General features: G+C 44.6%; 1 protein-coding gene across 4 annotated transcripts in view; it reads right to left on the minus strand.

The window, feature by feature from the left end:
- Window positions 1–15,925, minus strand: part of HTR4 (5-hydroxytryptamine receptor 4) — a 92,329-nt gene that overhangs the window by 58,004 nt on the left and 18,400 nt on the right. For all 4 annotated transcript variants that reach the window (XR_011905183.1, XM_072348102.1, XM_072348103.1 and 1 more), the window contains exon 2: window positions 10,784–10,865. Coding sequence is in view for 3 of the 4 variants with exons in the window: in XM_072348102.1 (XP_072204203.1) it covers window positions 10,784–10,809 (26 nt within the window). In the remaining variant the exon portion in view is untranslated. The remainder of the gene's footprint in view (window positions 1–10,783; window positions 10,866–15,925) is intronic.

Below are 15,925 nucleotides of genomic sequence, written 5' to 3' on the forward strand. Positions count from 1 at the left end.
TGCTGAATAAAACCAAAGATCAAACAGGCCTTTAATTAGAAATTTCTTGATCAGTTTGCAATTAGAATTGTTCCACAGAAGTAAGACCGCTGCACCTACTGAATGATGTGTGTCAGCTTAGTAGGGAACTAAAGATGATGAAAGGAGCACGAAAACAAATGTGGTTTCTGTTGTACAGTCTGTGTTAATGATGCGGTCATCCTCTGTTCTCCAGATAAGTGACTCCTGCCTACCCCGGGTCATACAGCAGCCTTAAACAGAGCAGGCTGTGTTCAAAGGATTCTTTGCTCAGGAGACCTGATCAAGTGAAGCACCTTCTTTTCCCAGTACTTTCAAACAAGAATGTCTGTAATTCAGTTATCAAGCAAAATAATTTTACTTTACAGAGACATGAACAACATTACCATTATTTCTATTACATACATAAATACCTCAATCTTTAGTCTCAGCAGATGCAGGGAGTAACTGAATGTATTTGATACAGATCTAAGAAAAACCTCCTCTAGCATGGCAGGGGGTTGGGCAGTCCAATTTAGGCTCACTTTCACCACACTGAGTGTCCACGTTTCACGTGTGCTCACAGAAATCTGTGCTTCTTGCAGTGACCGGCTGCAATAGCAGGGTGTGCTGAGACTGAGCGAGCAGAGCTTGCAAGGATGAGCTGCTGCTCCTGGGCTAAGAGCATTTGTTTGCTCGGCTTTTTATTGCTTCTGCTGTTAAATTGAAAAAGTGAGTCCTGCTCCATCCACACACATGTTTCCCAAAGATAACTCTCAAAACACCATAACAGCAGTTCTTAGTATTTATCAGCATTTCGAGTTTGCATTTTCAGACCAGGAAAAACCTTTGCTCCCATGTTTGCAGAGAGTGTGTAAATTGCAAGACTTCGAGATTAAAAAGCGTGAAAATTCCCCCTCTGCTCTTGTAAGCAATATCTGCACTCAGGGAAATACTGTTCAATGAGAGGCATTCAGTTAAGGCCAGTGGGAGAGTCCTGGCATCAGGCTGTACATGAAAAGATCCAGGCTGTGTACTTTTCCCCCTGCTTGTTTACACCTTGAACAATAAAAGTCATATACAGCTATTGGCTGTCTAGCTTCTAATACTTCCTGGACAGCTTCCCAGTTTCAAGAATCTAGAGAAACAAGAGAGTTTCTTGCTGTCACCCCTGCTAATGGAAGACTTGGCGCAGACGAGTTAATACGTACATTGATTTCTGGAATACATTTCATTTGAGAGTGTCCTTAACACCCCTCAAGGCTCTCAGGCGCGTGGAAATCAGCTCGCTCATTCACTGAAAGACAATAGCAGGAAGTACTTTTCTTTGAAGACAGCACAGGAGAGTGTCCCAATGAGCTTTGTGACTGCCCAGCATGGCACAGTTCATTTGTTCAGCTTCTGTGGTGCATGTCCCTTGAGGTACCTGGCTGAGCTATCGCCTTCTTTTTCCAGTCCCTTCCTCAGTGCAACAGTTTCTGAATTACTTGACCAGTCAGCAGTATCCTGACACAACACAGATCAGTCAGTCTTGATATGTCATCTTTAGGACACTGTGCATTCCGTGAAGACACCATTGCTCCGCTGTCAATCTGAGATGCACCACAAACAGTGGTGTTCAGCAATGCTGACTCCAAAGGTGGCAGCCTGAAACCTTCCACCCCCAGAGCATGCGTCCATCTACTCATTTTGTATGAATCTCACTTCTGCTTTTAGGCTCCGGGTAGCTAAGAAAAGGACGTGGAAAGTCCTTGAACTGAGAACAAAGCACTTCAGTCTCCTGTTTCATTTAAAACTCCTTCCGTGTCCCCAGCTAAGTGCACATTCTGAATATTCTCCACAAATCCCCATCATCTTTCTCACTTCAAACAAACATAAGATGTCCACCTGGGCAAGCAGCAGAACAGAGGAAAAGCGTTCTGATTCTAAAAGTCTGATTCTAAAAGTCTGCTTCAGGTTGCTAACTTCACACTTGCAAAACTGAACGCGTGGAGGCCAAAGTAAGCAATGAGCAAAGGTCATTTTCTGGAAGGCTGAAAATTGATAAAATAGAGTGGAAACACGGGAACCATGTAAGGGTTTAAAGTCCTGTGGAAGTGGAAGACCTGCATGTTGGCTGTACTGTATATGACCACAGATGTAAAGTTTTGAGGCAAACGGAGGAGCAAGAGGTTGGCTGCACCCAGCTTCTTAGATAGACCTAGATAATGATATCACAACAGAGTTCTCAAGTATCTTCAAGTATTGGCTGGCTGGTCTAATACCAGCATAAAGCTCAAAAGAAGATAACAAGCAACTAACAAGCATTTGGTTTTGTGGGTAATTTTGCCATGACAGAACAGAGAAACTGGATCCCAACCCAGGGTCTGCAGATCCCTAGCAGCACTGAGCAGCCAAACTGCTCTGCCAGGCGTTGCTAGGGAAGATGCTCTCATCTCTTAAACTCTCTGCTTAGGGGTCTGCAATGTGGTTGGCAACTCAATAGTCATGAAACTCTTAATATGGTGATGTTTCTGGAAAGCACTTTCACTGAGGGTGAGTACAGAAGGTTATGTTATGTTTTGGAATTAGTTTTTTGGTCCTGTGAACTTTCTTACTCATTTCAGTAGCTGAGCGACACTAATAGCCACATCAGTTTATAGCTCTTAGCTCCAGTGGAAACTTGTGTTTCACAACACATCTGTTCTAAACAGATCCTCACACTGCTGCAAGGAGATGATGGCAGCAACGAGGGCTCTGAGCGTGCATGGCTTACAGGGAGAAGTACAAACAATACACAAACACTGTACTGGACTAGACCAACTGTGCTGGGCTCAGGAAAGCATACTGAACAGTAGCTGAACTGCAAGGAACAAGAAGAAATCATGTTTCATTGTAGCTGCCAGCCCTTCCTGAGAATCACATCCCCATTATGGGCCATAACAATGGAAATTGCCAATAATGGCAGTAATGGGAACAAATCTATCCCAGCTGTTTGTGAATGGAGACAAAGTGTGTTCCTCCACTCTAGCAAGACAGAGAATACCTCAAAAGCAGTTCCATCTCCAAGGAAGTAAGGCAATCAGTTTATTTTCCAAGGATCTCTACCAGCAAAGAGGACGGGCACATCCTGATGCATGAGCCCCAAAGAAGCTTCTGTGGTGCAGACTGGAAAAGAAATAGTCCTTGCATCCCTCACACCATTTCCTTTTCACAGGGAAACTCAAAATCTGTCTGCACTCCTGTGACATCCTCTGCTTGCGTAAGTCCTCCAAATACCCAAGACTCTGTTTGAGGCTATGCAGATAATATCAGACAGCTCATGGTCAGTTTTCCCACCGCTCAGAGCTATCATCAGTACTAAAGACTTCTTGACCAAGTCAACATGAACTATGTAATTCCTGCCTATTTTCTCCTTGCATTTATTTATCGTCCTATTAGACTCCCTACTGAGTAGAAAGAGAGCCCGTTTCCAGATAAGTCCTTGAAGTTCATGAGAAGAGTTAGCCCCGGACAGGTCTCCAGGCTAATCTACTGACAGTGAGTGATGAGCTGGCCCATCACCACGGCCCCATGGTCTCACTGTGGAAATAAAGCTCTGGAAATAAGTAGCCTTTGTGTTCTCAGGTCCTGGCCTTTAAAACAAATTTGAAGAGAAACTAAATGTCAATAGATATAAATCTGAAGATAAGGAGATAGAAAAAACATCAGCTCAGCTCTAAAAGCCAACTGGGAGATCAGGCTAAGGAACTGGGGATGCGGTGAGTAATGTGTTTACACTCATTGGACTTCTGGAACTGGCTTTTAAAAGAACTCAGACTTACCAGGACATACTAAACACTGGAGTCTGCATTTACACCCATCCAGAGCCATTCTAGGGCAGAGACCCAATATTCCAGTGGGGAAGGTGAGCTGTGAAACTCACACAGCCAACAAACAGATACCTGATGTATGAACACTTTGCGGCAATGGAAAAGCAAGGAAGGTGTCTGTATCTGCACAGACAGGGATGAGCTGTAATGCCCTGCTAAGTGACAGGTGACAGAAGAGCAGACAGGACTGAAAATCAGCTAAGACTTGCTTTCGGTGTTCTCATATTGGCACAAGCTCATGTTTCCAGGCAAGAGAAAGGCCCAGTTTGGTTCAGCCCCATTCCTGCACTCTGATCCACCAACAGACGGACAGACAGCTATTTCAAAGCACCCTGCCCTCCCCATCCCTCACCAGCAGCAACCAGAGCTCTTTCCTTTCTCCCTTTCTCCTCTCTGAGGTTACAACAATGCCAAAGTGCAGTTAAAAGATCAGCCGCTGGTTTATTTACCATTGGTATTCCAGCATGGAGCTGGTTGTGTCCTCAGCATGACTGGAGAGTGCTGAGATCACATTCTTAAGGGCTTTTCTGTAAAGGAATCTTGTTTATTTTTAAGTTTCAAGATTTACCATTCCTGAGATGTGAGAATTAGAGAAGCATCTGACAGACAAGATCAAATTCTTCCTGTTGTCCAAGCACCACATCCCAGGAAGGTCTTGACTTTCATAGGCCGTGCGAAGCTTTAAGTCACTGAGAAAGCCCAAAACTGGATCAACTGCAGTCATCTGCAACAGGCAGACCAAGCACCTCCCATTGCTGTGCTCACAAGTGCAGCAGCTTGGCCTTCAGGTATTTGGTTTGCACTCACACAGCCCAATACTCTCTGAAAGCTTCAGCTGAGTCCTGTCCATTGGGTGCCAAAGCTTGTGTTGAGACAGCAGTCTCATTTAATCAGGATCTGACATTGGGAAGGCAGAGGAGATGTGATGGCAAGTCCTTGGCTAACAGATGGGGCAAGACAGTGATGGAGGTTCAGACCTGTGACAGTTTGCCAGGCACAGAACTGGTGATTCATCACCACAGAACAGTAAGAACAAAATAAACAGTGTAAAGAGTGCCCTTAGTAAGAACTGGAGTACTGATCTTATCTGCACAGGAGATGTACTCTGCTCCAAGGTGATAGGCTATCAACGGTCACTGATACCACCCCATAGCATGCCCTAATTTCATGGCCAGGAACAAAGCACTAAGTATGTTTTGATTCAGTATATCTTTCCTATCTGAGACACTATAAATGTCCTTTCCAAAGACATGACTGGCTCCTCCTGCAGCAGGGATCTGGAGTAACAGCTCAGCACAGCTCACAGCACCACAGCCCAATCCCCAAGGTAGCAGAGAGATCTGCCCAAGACCTGGGGACTGTTCTGCCACTTTTCCTGATGTCACTCATGGAATTTTAACTAGAGAGCAAAAGCCATTAGATTTCTGCCTACGGCTATGCCAACACCCCTCCCATTTGGAACACAGCTCTGTGTCTGTGGCAGTGACACACAGTCCCATCGATACGACACACTATGGCTCACCAATGCTGGCAAAGGGCCTCTCATACAGCTCAAGTTTGGCAGCAGCCCTGCCTCAAGAGCCCTGCCCCAGGTTCCTTGGGAATGTGATCTTGAGAACAGCTGGTTCCAGAAGACCCAAAGCTGCAGACAGATGGAGTTTTGCCAGCCTCACACAGAGGAACATCCCAGCTATGCATTACATCCTTACCCTGTGAGGGGCTCAGCATACACAGCCCCTCTGCACCCTCTGACAAGCTGCATGGAGCAGATCCATCTCTTTGTTCCACAGCTGCCGTACAGGAGCACGCTATTGATTTGCAGAAGCTAGAGCTGGGTTTAAAACTTCCATTAATTAAGTGTTGGCGGAGGTGTTTGGAAAGACATTCTGATAAATACAGTGCTATAAAGTGTTTCCCTAGAAACTAAGGAAAGAAGTTCAACATTAAGGAAAGCACCCAGGCTGGTAACAGCTATTGCTCCTGCTGAGCAGTGCCTGGGCTGTGCAGGGGGTTCAGGACAGAGGACTTGCTCAGGGCTTCTTTGGCTACTGAGCATTTCTGGTGCTCTGCTGATCACCAGTTCCCTTTGGGGGATGCAAAAAGGGAAAGGGGCTCTCTGCAGAAAGTCCTTAAGTCTGTCTCCCGGGAACAGCACGGATGCATGCAGTGCGTATTACAGGGATGAAAGCTGGTCTTCCCCTAGAGAGGCAACCAGGAACAGAAGAGTGCTTGAAGTTAATTCTGGCCTATTAAGTGACAGTTTAGCCTGGTGTTTCTCACCTAATCTGAAATGTGATCAAACGCCTTGAAATAAACACTGATTTAATGGCTCAAAGCGTAGAAGCTGGAAAGGTTTTGAAAAGAGCTTTTGTATATATGAGAATAAACACAAGCAGTCTACTTGAGGCATCCTAAGCTTCTTGCTTTCTATGAATCCCCATTGTCAGGGCACTCGGTCAGCACACAGGCTCTCTTCTAAAAGTTTTCTGCTCTCTAGAATCGCTAAATGAAACGCTCTTTTTGTCCCATCCTCTTGGTTCCCAAAGATCTCCACCTCTGCTTGCAGCCCCAGCTTCCTCCGCCCCTTTCCACAGAGAACCCCCAGAGTACCAGCTTTAGGCAACGAATCCACATCACAGCTGGTCACTCCCATAACCAGGGCAGGAAGGAGCCTGCTGGGTCAGCAGAAAAGGCTCCAGAATAGAGAATCAGAACAGAATTACAGAATATCCCAAGTTGGAACGGATCACTCTTGAAATCAAGAATGTAGATCATCAAGGCCAGCTGTCTTCAGAAATACCTGGTGCTCACTGTCCCTCTGGATGAGGGGCTTTGGGAACAGCAGCTGGGTTAAATAATGAAGTATTTTCTTTGCTTCCAAACACAACTGATTCAACCAATTTGATTCCTTCTTCCCTCACCTTGCTTCTCATTTCTCAAAGTCAAGACAAGATTAATGAACCCCACAGTTCTGCTGGAGGGCTCTGCCTTTTTCAAAATACTTCAAGCCACAAAAATATCCACAAAAATACCTTCAGCAAGCAGAGAACTAAAGCTGGAAAAGCCAAGTTCAGAAGCAATTAACATCAATCTAAAATTCAGCTGTTTTGGGGGCTCAGCTTAAAAATAAAAAGCAATTACTGTTGTGACAAACTCAAGTAATATATTGTTTCTCCAAAGTTAATTTAGCAAAAGGAGTCTGCCTTCACCAACAGCAACAATAAAAAGGATTATATAAAAGCTATTTGCTTGCACTGAACTTTCTAGTAATGTTAGTCCAAAAAACTTATTTCTCAGGAGCATATCAGCCTTTGCCTGGCACTTGAGGAAGCAAAAACTCTCCCATACAGCATGAGCAACACAGACCAGCTCTGACCATTCTCACAAACATCCGTTCAAACACCAGAGACTTCCCCATCCTTGCCCATGAGTGTGACAAGAGCCCATCCTCTGCTTCTCCCCTCCCAGTTAGGGAACTGGAAAGTCATGGGGGCTCTGGTGCTAAGGAGAAGGGCGGGAGTGCAGCGTCCTGGGTTATGGTCCCAGCAGAAGTATTTCAAAAGCCACATGAAACATCACCATATGATGAATATGCAGCACGCAACAGCAGAGTGTTTGGCCAATGGGAACACCAGCCAACGTGTGAAAATCAGTTTGCAGATTCTGAGAAGCACTCAGACTGCCCCTAGTCAATAACTGCAGCTTTCCTATGTGCTGCACTCCTGCAAACCACACTGGAGCCCGCCTGCGCCAAAACTCTTTTAAAAAGTTTAAGCCAACATGTTTCAGGAAGTCAGCACAGTATTTTCAATCAGGTCTTTGCACCAAGACTGGCAATGAAGACTCAGAGTGATCTGTCACAGCTTTCAGATGGCAGAAGAGGATTTTGCCACTGTGGTTAATGGTGGAGGCATCTGCAGGGGCTCCTGCCCATTGGCAGCAAACAGCTGTAATGAGCATTAAGTGCTGCTGGGCTGGAGCAGGGCTGTAGAAAAGACCATCTCACATTTGCTTGTGAATGTGCTCGACAAATACTTTTATACAAATGCTTGAAAAGAGGAGAATAAAGAGAATAGTTTTTTTTTTCTGTTCTACAGCTCATTCAAGGGCTCAAGTTTTCATTCCAAACCACTTGACAGTATCTCATTAACCTACTGCATATAATAAATGCTCCCAATAACAATCACCAAGTCACAAGAAATTGAAAAATCCTATAAAATATAAATAGAAATACTTGCAGGCTCATTTATTTTTCAGCTCTAGTATTAAAGAAAATGAGGCCTGCCACCCCTCTGTGATAAATACAAGTCCCAGCACTGACTGTCAAACATTTCCAGGAACATATCTCTAGCCTCACACCTTGTAAAATACATAACCATTTTCTTCCACGTAAAGGAAACATCTGTAAAGCTGAATCTGCCTGCAGTGTTCGGATAGCTGGAGAGATGCGAAGCTGTTCCCCACTGGAAGGCTTGGCATCCCCTGGGGCGCTGCATCAAACCCACATAATGGCAGGAGGATGAACCTGCTACTTCCACGGGGCTCAGCTCCAACAAAGCCAACTTGTCCTTCTGGCTGCTGCCTCACGTTGTCAAAGAGCATCTTGTTTCCCCAGGCTTTGCTCCTTTTTCCCTGAGGATTTTCCACGGGAGCACCTCCAAGAGCCGTGGGTACCTGAGAGCTCCCACCACGGCTTCACACAGTGATGGCAAACACATGAAACCTCTGGCTTCAACAGAAAACACTCGGCAAAAAAAGCTGAAATAAAGGTGGATAAAGCAGAGGCTACTTGCTTGTAGCTGACAAGCAAAGTGCTGAAAGGCAAAATTTCGCAATATGGAAAAGGATGGAAGCAAGATCAAGTTATACACCTAGAAGGAAGTCTGTATGTGCCACCAAACATGAGAAATGAAGGACTGCATCAGCACGGCTCAAACACAGCCACAGCCAAAATTGAACCTGAGGTATAATGAAAGTGAGATCTGACCACAGTGTTTGATCAGAACAGCCAGGCAATGGTGAATCAATATTTATGCTGAAGAGCTTTCAAACTGCCACAGTTTTTCATTCATCAGACCCCCGAGAATATCTTATGCTGCCTTTTAGCATCTAATCATGCTGTCAGATCTGCCAGGGTCGGGCCGATCAGCTGGTGGCACCTGCTAATTCCCAGCAGAATGCAGCAGCCTCTTCAGGACCTGCCTCTGAAAACCCTTCTCCTGGAGCTGTGCAGAGGGCATTTCTGGCAGTGAACTGACAGAGCAGACAGGTATCCCCACAGCAGCCAAACCCTCATCCTCCCTAGCAGTTCTCATGGTGTGCTATGCTGCATGCTCTGAAGTCCTGCAACTGGAAAGAAAGAAGAACGATGCTTACAAAGCCTAATTCTGATAGGAATCAGCTTTGCTTATTCGTTGTTTAATGAGCACATTCCACTTAAACTGCAGTTTTCCCAGAAGTGGCAGAACTCCACACACCAAAGGACTGATCCACCTGCAAAGAGGCAGAAATGCTGGAAAGGAGTATTGGAAATATCAGCCCAAACTTTCAAAGATACAAGTACAAGACACTCCCAGCATCTGTCTCTATCAATGGCAAATTGAATATGTCCAAAAAGCATGAGCGTGGTAAGGTACTCTCTGAGCTCCCACCTTATAAGTTGAGAGATTTGCCTTCCGTGAATATTGCAGTGTATTTGGGGGGGATTTTTCTTTCATCGCTGGCAGAAATTGATTCTTTTTTCCTAATACCTTCAAGGGGAAAAAAAAGCGTAGGGACAATTGTTTGGTGTCAGCACCTTAATTCCCTTTACAGAGCAGCTGTGGTAGCCTACGCATTTAACTACACTTCTGGTATTAAAAAGTCAGGACACATTTCATTAAGTAAAACACATTACCTTTCAGCATTGATTAGCAGGTTATAAACGTGCCCCACTAAGCGTGCATTAAAGCAGCAGCCTGGGTTACTGGTGATTTTCCTGATGCTTAAATAGGTGAATGAGGGCTAGAAACATTCCCTTTGATAGCACAATGCTTTGAGGAGATCCATAAAGAATAGAATTAATCTTTAAAGATGCATCATCTCTCTCTGTGCACACAACTGAAGAGAGTGGGATGCAGTTGGCTGAGGCAAGCCCAAGATCTAGAAAGCTGTAAGGACAGTGTGGCATGGCAGGATCCCTTCAAGGGCAACATCATGTTTCCCCTTCTTCTCTACTATTTCTTCCTGATCTCCCTTCAGTAACTCATTAGGGACAGGTTTTCTGGAAGATCAGATTACATACATTTCTATCAGTGCAATTTCCTCCAAGGCATTTCTCATGTCACCTGAGTGCCCAGACAGGGGAAGGGTGAAGAACTGCTTCTGGAATTTTAAGCTTGAAACATCAAAAAGATATTTCCTAGAGCTAATTTTAAGAAAGCTCTGTGGATAATACACACCTCTCATTGCTATTGGAATATTGCTTCCTCTTGTGTCTGTGCCAGCAGCCCAGGTTTGGTCAGATGTTTCACACCCTTGTGTAACGTGGGTTTGGTGGGGCTTAAGTTCGGCTGCCCACATAGTTCTGCTTGGCCAGTCAAAAGGCCAAGAAACAAATGGACAAACCCTAGTCCTGCAGAAAAAACCCCACAGATCACATCTAAGGAAGAATGGCAGAGCCAACGCCAGCCCCAGGCCCTGGGGACAGCTGCAGGCAGACTGTCTTATATGTGATCTTTGATGGGATCTTATCTGTCCTATTGCAAGGAAGTCCAAGATTCATCTAAGCCACACCTTACATCCATAAATAAAAGAGCAAAACTAGGTACCGCTGCACAAATGGGGACCTTAACTTACAGGCAAACAGCAAAGAACACCCCACAGCTTTGCAGACACACCATAGCAGCTCACTGGTTGGATGAGACACAGTACAGGAGTCATGCAGAGCATCCTACCTCACATTAACATCAAGCTCTTCCATCACAGGCAATAAGCATAGGTAGCTGAGTGTTCAATGTCCATAGAATAGGCCTTGTCCTGCAGTGGAGAGAGTTAAAAAGGAGTTATAAATGAAAGATCCTCTCATGGGTGCACATTTACCCCAGTGAAGACACCCATGCACTGCATTTCACCACTCAAATCTGGTCTCTGTTGACAGCAGAGGTTAAGTAGATGTGTCAAAATGAAATCATACCATTACAAAGACTTGCCATAACACAATTCTCTGCTGTCTGCTCAGGCATACCTAAATATAAGTGACCTCTTCCAGCCTATGTTTATAAGTGCATACAACACAACATACACACACAGAAGCTGCACAGGACCTAAGTCTTCCAAACATGCAAACACTCAAAGAGACAAGTACAATCAGTTAAGGAAAGCTTGCAAAACCTGACTGGGAAAAGACCAGCTAGAATGCTTGGTAAATTAGTTTCTGTTTTTACATGAAATTAAAACATTGACTTACAACTAAATTAAAACAGGTTTCCTGTGACACTGTATTGTATAGCCTTATGAATACTTAATAGCAGTACTGTAATTACAAAGAACTAAATGATTTGCAGCTCGAGTTAAAATAAATGTACTTACTCCCAGTAACACTAAATGATATAAATATTAATGGGGCTTTTAATTCTATCAAAAATCCATCATGAGAAATGAATACACCATCCTAATAATGAGTGTGTGTGTTTGCTGCTGTTAACTCTGTGGGAAAAAAAAAAAAAAGGTGATATGTTTCTGAGCATTTCTGGCTGTTAATTGCCCCTTGTGTTGTTTCTCTGGAGAGCCGAGGATAATGCTACCACCACGGCACTATTAATAATAACTCAAATGAAAACAATGTCATTGTGGTTACTTGGATTCAGAGATTGCAATAATACTGAGTCAGGCTTCCTGGATGCAATGCCAGGTTTGTCGTGCAAATGAACACCCACTATCCAGGCCTGGTTCGGCACTTACCAGAATTAGCACTTCAGAAGGTATAGACTATACATAGTTTTGCCAATAAAACTTACACAAGAGAGTGTTTTATCTGAGGAAAGACTTTACCACGTAGACTACCACTGTGTTTAGCAAATATAAGGGTGACAAGTCTAACATTTTGCATCAAGTCACCTCTGCATCCCTAAGAAATCACCTCTGATTTTAATTTGGAGGTGAAAATAAACCATCTTCTCTGCTCTAGCTTTGGAGTTCGTCCATGGAATGAAATGCCTGGGAGGCTGCTGGGACAGCTGCCTGTCAAAGATGCAGGAAGAATATCCTAGAAATGTTCTTTGGGGATATAAAAATACAATCCATGTTCTCTGAGCTCAAAGTAATGGACAAAAATAAACCTAATTATTTCATCTCCAAAGAGACCTGAGTAACCTCCAAGTTGAAATCGCTCATTTAGCATAGGAGTTGAGTTAATTGAAATTAATGTGAAGGAAATGCATAAGAATGGGTCTAATACAGTGTTTTGTTTCAAATCCAGGCAGGAGCCCTTTCTTTCCTGTCTTGTCAGTTCAGAAAGGATAGACGTAAATTGCATCCATGCCATCTCCTCTGCCTGCCACAGCTGGTGAGCACTGCTTCCTTCTGCCTCACTGCAGCCTTCGAAAGCACACAGATAGGGCAGAAACAGCCCCCAGGCCTAAGGTATTCACTCGGTCTTAGTGCTGAGTTATCACAGGTGTGCCACAAAGAAAATCTGAGTAGCTGATGCTGACTCAAGAGAAACTGTTCCTTTGCTGTGCAGAAGAAAAGGGGCACGAGCACTCACTGTCACAGTGGGAAGGCAGCACACTGTGCTGCTTGCTGCAGTTTACACCTGTTACAGTTCTGAGCTGCAAGGGAAAGATGTACGTGTGGGCGTGAGCAAGAGCAGAGGGTGAGCATGAAACAAAAAGATGCCACCCATCTGCCCTACCCCAGCCCACATCGTCCCTTCAGCATTAAATATCTTAGAGGACTTCTTTCCTTTTGCTTCTCCCCACAACAGCACAGTGGTGGGATTTGCAATAACTGGAGTCCCAAAGAAAAATGACACAATTCCATATAATGCAAAATCTCACAAAGAATTACTCTGTAAACATATTTGGCTCACACTAACAGCCTGGTGCTGTTCTGTGTTATTAAAGTAATTGCTCATACTCAATTAGGAAACTGTCCTTTGCCTCAGAGAGACGACAGCCCTCCTAATTCAGCCTGCATGCCACCCAGCCTGCACACATGTAGCCCCTCCTGCACAAAATAGCACACAAACAGTATATTACTAGAACAAAGTGGAATATTTAGTTGATTGTATTATCATAGAATCATAGAACGGCCTGGGTTGAAAAAGACCTCAAAGGTCATCTAGTTTCAACCCCCATGCCATGGGAAAGGTCGCCAACCACTAGACCGGGCTTAGAGGTTTAGAGCACATCATCTTTAGCAAGTTTGACATGACAGCTCCATAGTTTCCTCTGTGTGACAAGAACTCTTCGTCTTATTTTATTCTCCACTAATCAGTGCTACCAAAAAAGAGCAGATCTACCATATGTGAATGACTAGTCATAGTCATCGCTGACTGCACATGAGACACTCAGACACGGGAAAAGCAACCCAGTTACAAGTCTCAGCAAGGCTGCACTGATGGCATTCAATGAAATCAGAAGCCACCCATCTGTCAAGAGGAGATCAGCTGCTTGTGCCTCATACCTTCACCCAGCACACCACTAAGGCAGCTCAGCAATGGTCCCCTAGATCTGCTACTCCACTCCCCTACCTCCACAGTCATGGGATGCAAGAAAGGAACAAGGACATGGGTAAACCAATGTATCTTCCTAAGCAAGTTGTAGGGACTCTTAGGGATCCTTTACACAGAAGCTTTAAGATACTAACCAGGAATTCAGTTCTCAAAGACCACAAGTGAGCTGACCAGCACAACCAATGTCCTCTCTAAACTGACCACAGACTCGCCTGCTCTGCCTCATGGCCTTGGTGGGTTCTGCTGCCAGGAGCCTTGTTCTGCCCAGTGGAAATGGAAGTGTCTCACCAGGTGACAGCCACAGCCAAGCCAAACTTGTGAGGAATTTTTCTTACAAGGCACTGATTAACTGAGACACTGACACATTCTTTATCCAATTTATTCCCATCCCACTCAAGCCACATCTAGTTCCACTTTCTGTCACTGCTGAGCTGATGACAACAGAAAAGTTGAGTCACTCTCCTGCAAAACTTACACCTCCATTTCCCGCATTGCTGGATTGTGCTGCTTCATCATTTGTGACACCTTAAATGAAACAGTGCTGAGAGTGGACTGAGCAGTCAGAAAAGCCCATCTCATTTCACCTACAGATGCATACTGTTATACTGCTCTTCTGCACTACACTGGGGGGAGGAGAATATTAAAAAGATGCTGTTTCTGACTCTGAGAACTGGACTTATCCCTACAGTTCTCTGACTTCACACCTCTCTCTATAAACTCAAGGTAAAAATTGGCTTTTCCCCTCACATCCTTTTCCAGTCTTGTCTATTTGGAGACTTGATGCAGTCTTTGACTTTGCTGTAGAAGTCGTGGAGACAGATGTTGTTACTGGGTAACAGGGGAGGAAGATGAAAAGAGCCTGTCACAGATGTCTGGAAAGCCTGTTCAGCCTTCCTCTGGAACTGGTTATCTTCCACATCTCAGAGAGTAAATTCTTCGAAGTACAGGGAGTCATTCAGCTTTCTTCTAGCATTTGTGATTCCTAGTTGAAGCCAGAGATTCACTGACATAAATAAGGACTGCTAACATATGAGTCCGTGGTTTCAGGAGACAAGAAGTGTCCTTTCATTGAAGGGTTATTTTACAAAACGACTCTTTGAACTTTGTGGCTTTACAAACCCAACCCATAGTTGCTAAGTTTAGCAGGCTTACATCCCCAAGTGACGCAGGACTCGCAGATGGTGCACGGGTCACAGTGGAAGCAAGCACCTTGTCCCACGTGTCTGCAGACACAAAGGTGTTTCTCCATTGCCATCCTGGCACGCACAGCCTGGCAGCCAGCATCCCTCAGCCTTGACACCCCCATGCCAAGTTATTGCTCTGCACTGTCACAAAAAAGAGCTCTTGATAACAGTAAGACAAAATGCAAACAAACCCAAGTATTTACTTCTGTATTTACAGCAGGAAAGTTTCTATGGGCTGCTCAAGGGTGACTTTGTTCTGTTCCAGAGACATCTGTATGAGATCCTTCTGTGTACCAAGCTATGTTTGTATAAGAGCTCTGAGGAGAGAAAAGAGCTATAAAACTTGAGGAGTTATTTGCTGTGACATTAGCATGATGAAATTTCACACCTCACTGCTCTCACCTTCAGCAGTTACTACCAGTTGGTAATCAGAATGCTCCAACTCTTTCACTGCAATATCAAGCCCTCAGCACAGGAAGCCAACAGAAAGTCCAGTGAGAGGCTGTGGGTCTCAGAAAGACCAAGACACAACAGAAGATCAGTCAATAAATGAAGGCAGGAAGGGAGATGAGTTCAGAGAGCGCGTCCACAGTGGGGATGGAAGCAGGCAGGCATGATTTCCCTGACACTTGGACAATTGGTTTTGTGCTTGCATGGCCAAACCAGTGTTTTTGTTCCCTCATCACCACGAAGGGATAAATCACAATACTGTGCTGCCCTCCACTTATCCCTTCAGGAGAACCTTAAGTGTGTTTGACAGGGATTTGTACAGGACTAACAGGCTTCATTCCTAGAGACTTGTCATAAAACTTCCCTACAATTCACTGCCATTTTTTCCCATCCTAGAACACTTCCCATCTCCTCTGTTGCCAGCACACCAGCAAATAACCAGGATATGGAGATTGGTGCCCCAGAATAGCACTGGCTGTGCCTTCTACAATTGCCATCAACTACATTTTCTTTGTTGTCCATTGAGAAGAAAACACACAGTAGATAAATATGTGATAGAAATGCCAGGAAAGTAGAAAACCTTCATCTGAGACACAGGTGTGATGGCAGTGAAGGCAAACCACAACTCACTGATGAGCTACAGGGTGCCCAGCAGCATCATTAACTCAGCACACAGTGATCCTGACCTCACCAAGCTTTATCAAGGCCCCTACTTTTACCAGTTCTCT

This window comes from Excalfactoria chinensis, chromosome 13 (assembly GCF_039878825.1).
Source record: "Excalfactoria chinensis isolate bCotChi1 chromosome 13, bCotChi1.hap2, whole genome shotgun sequence".
Lineage (NCBI taxonomy): Eukaryota > Metazoa > Chordata > Aves > Galliformes > Phasianidae > Excalfactoria > Excalfactoria chinensis.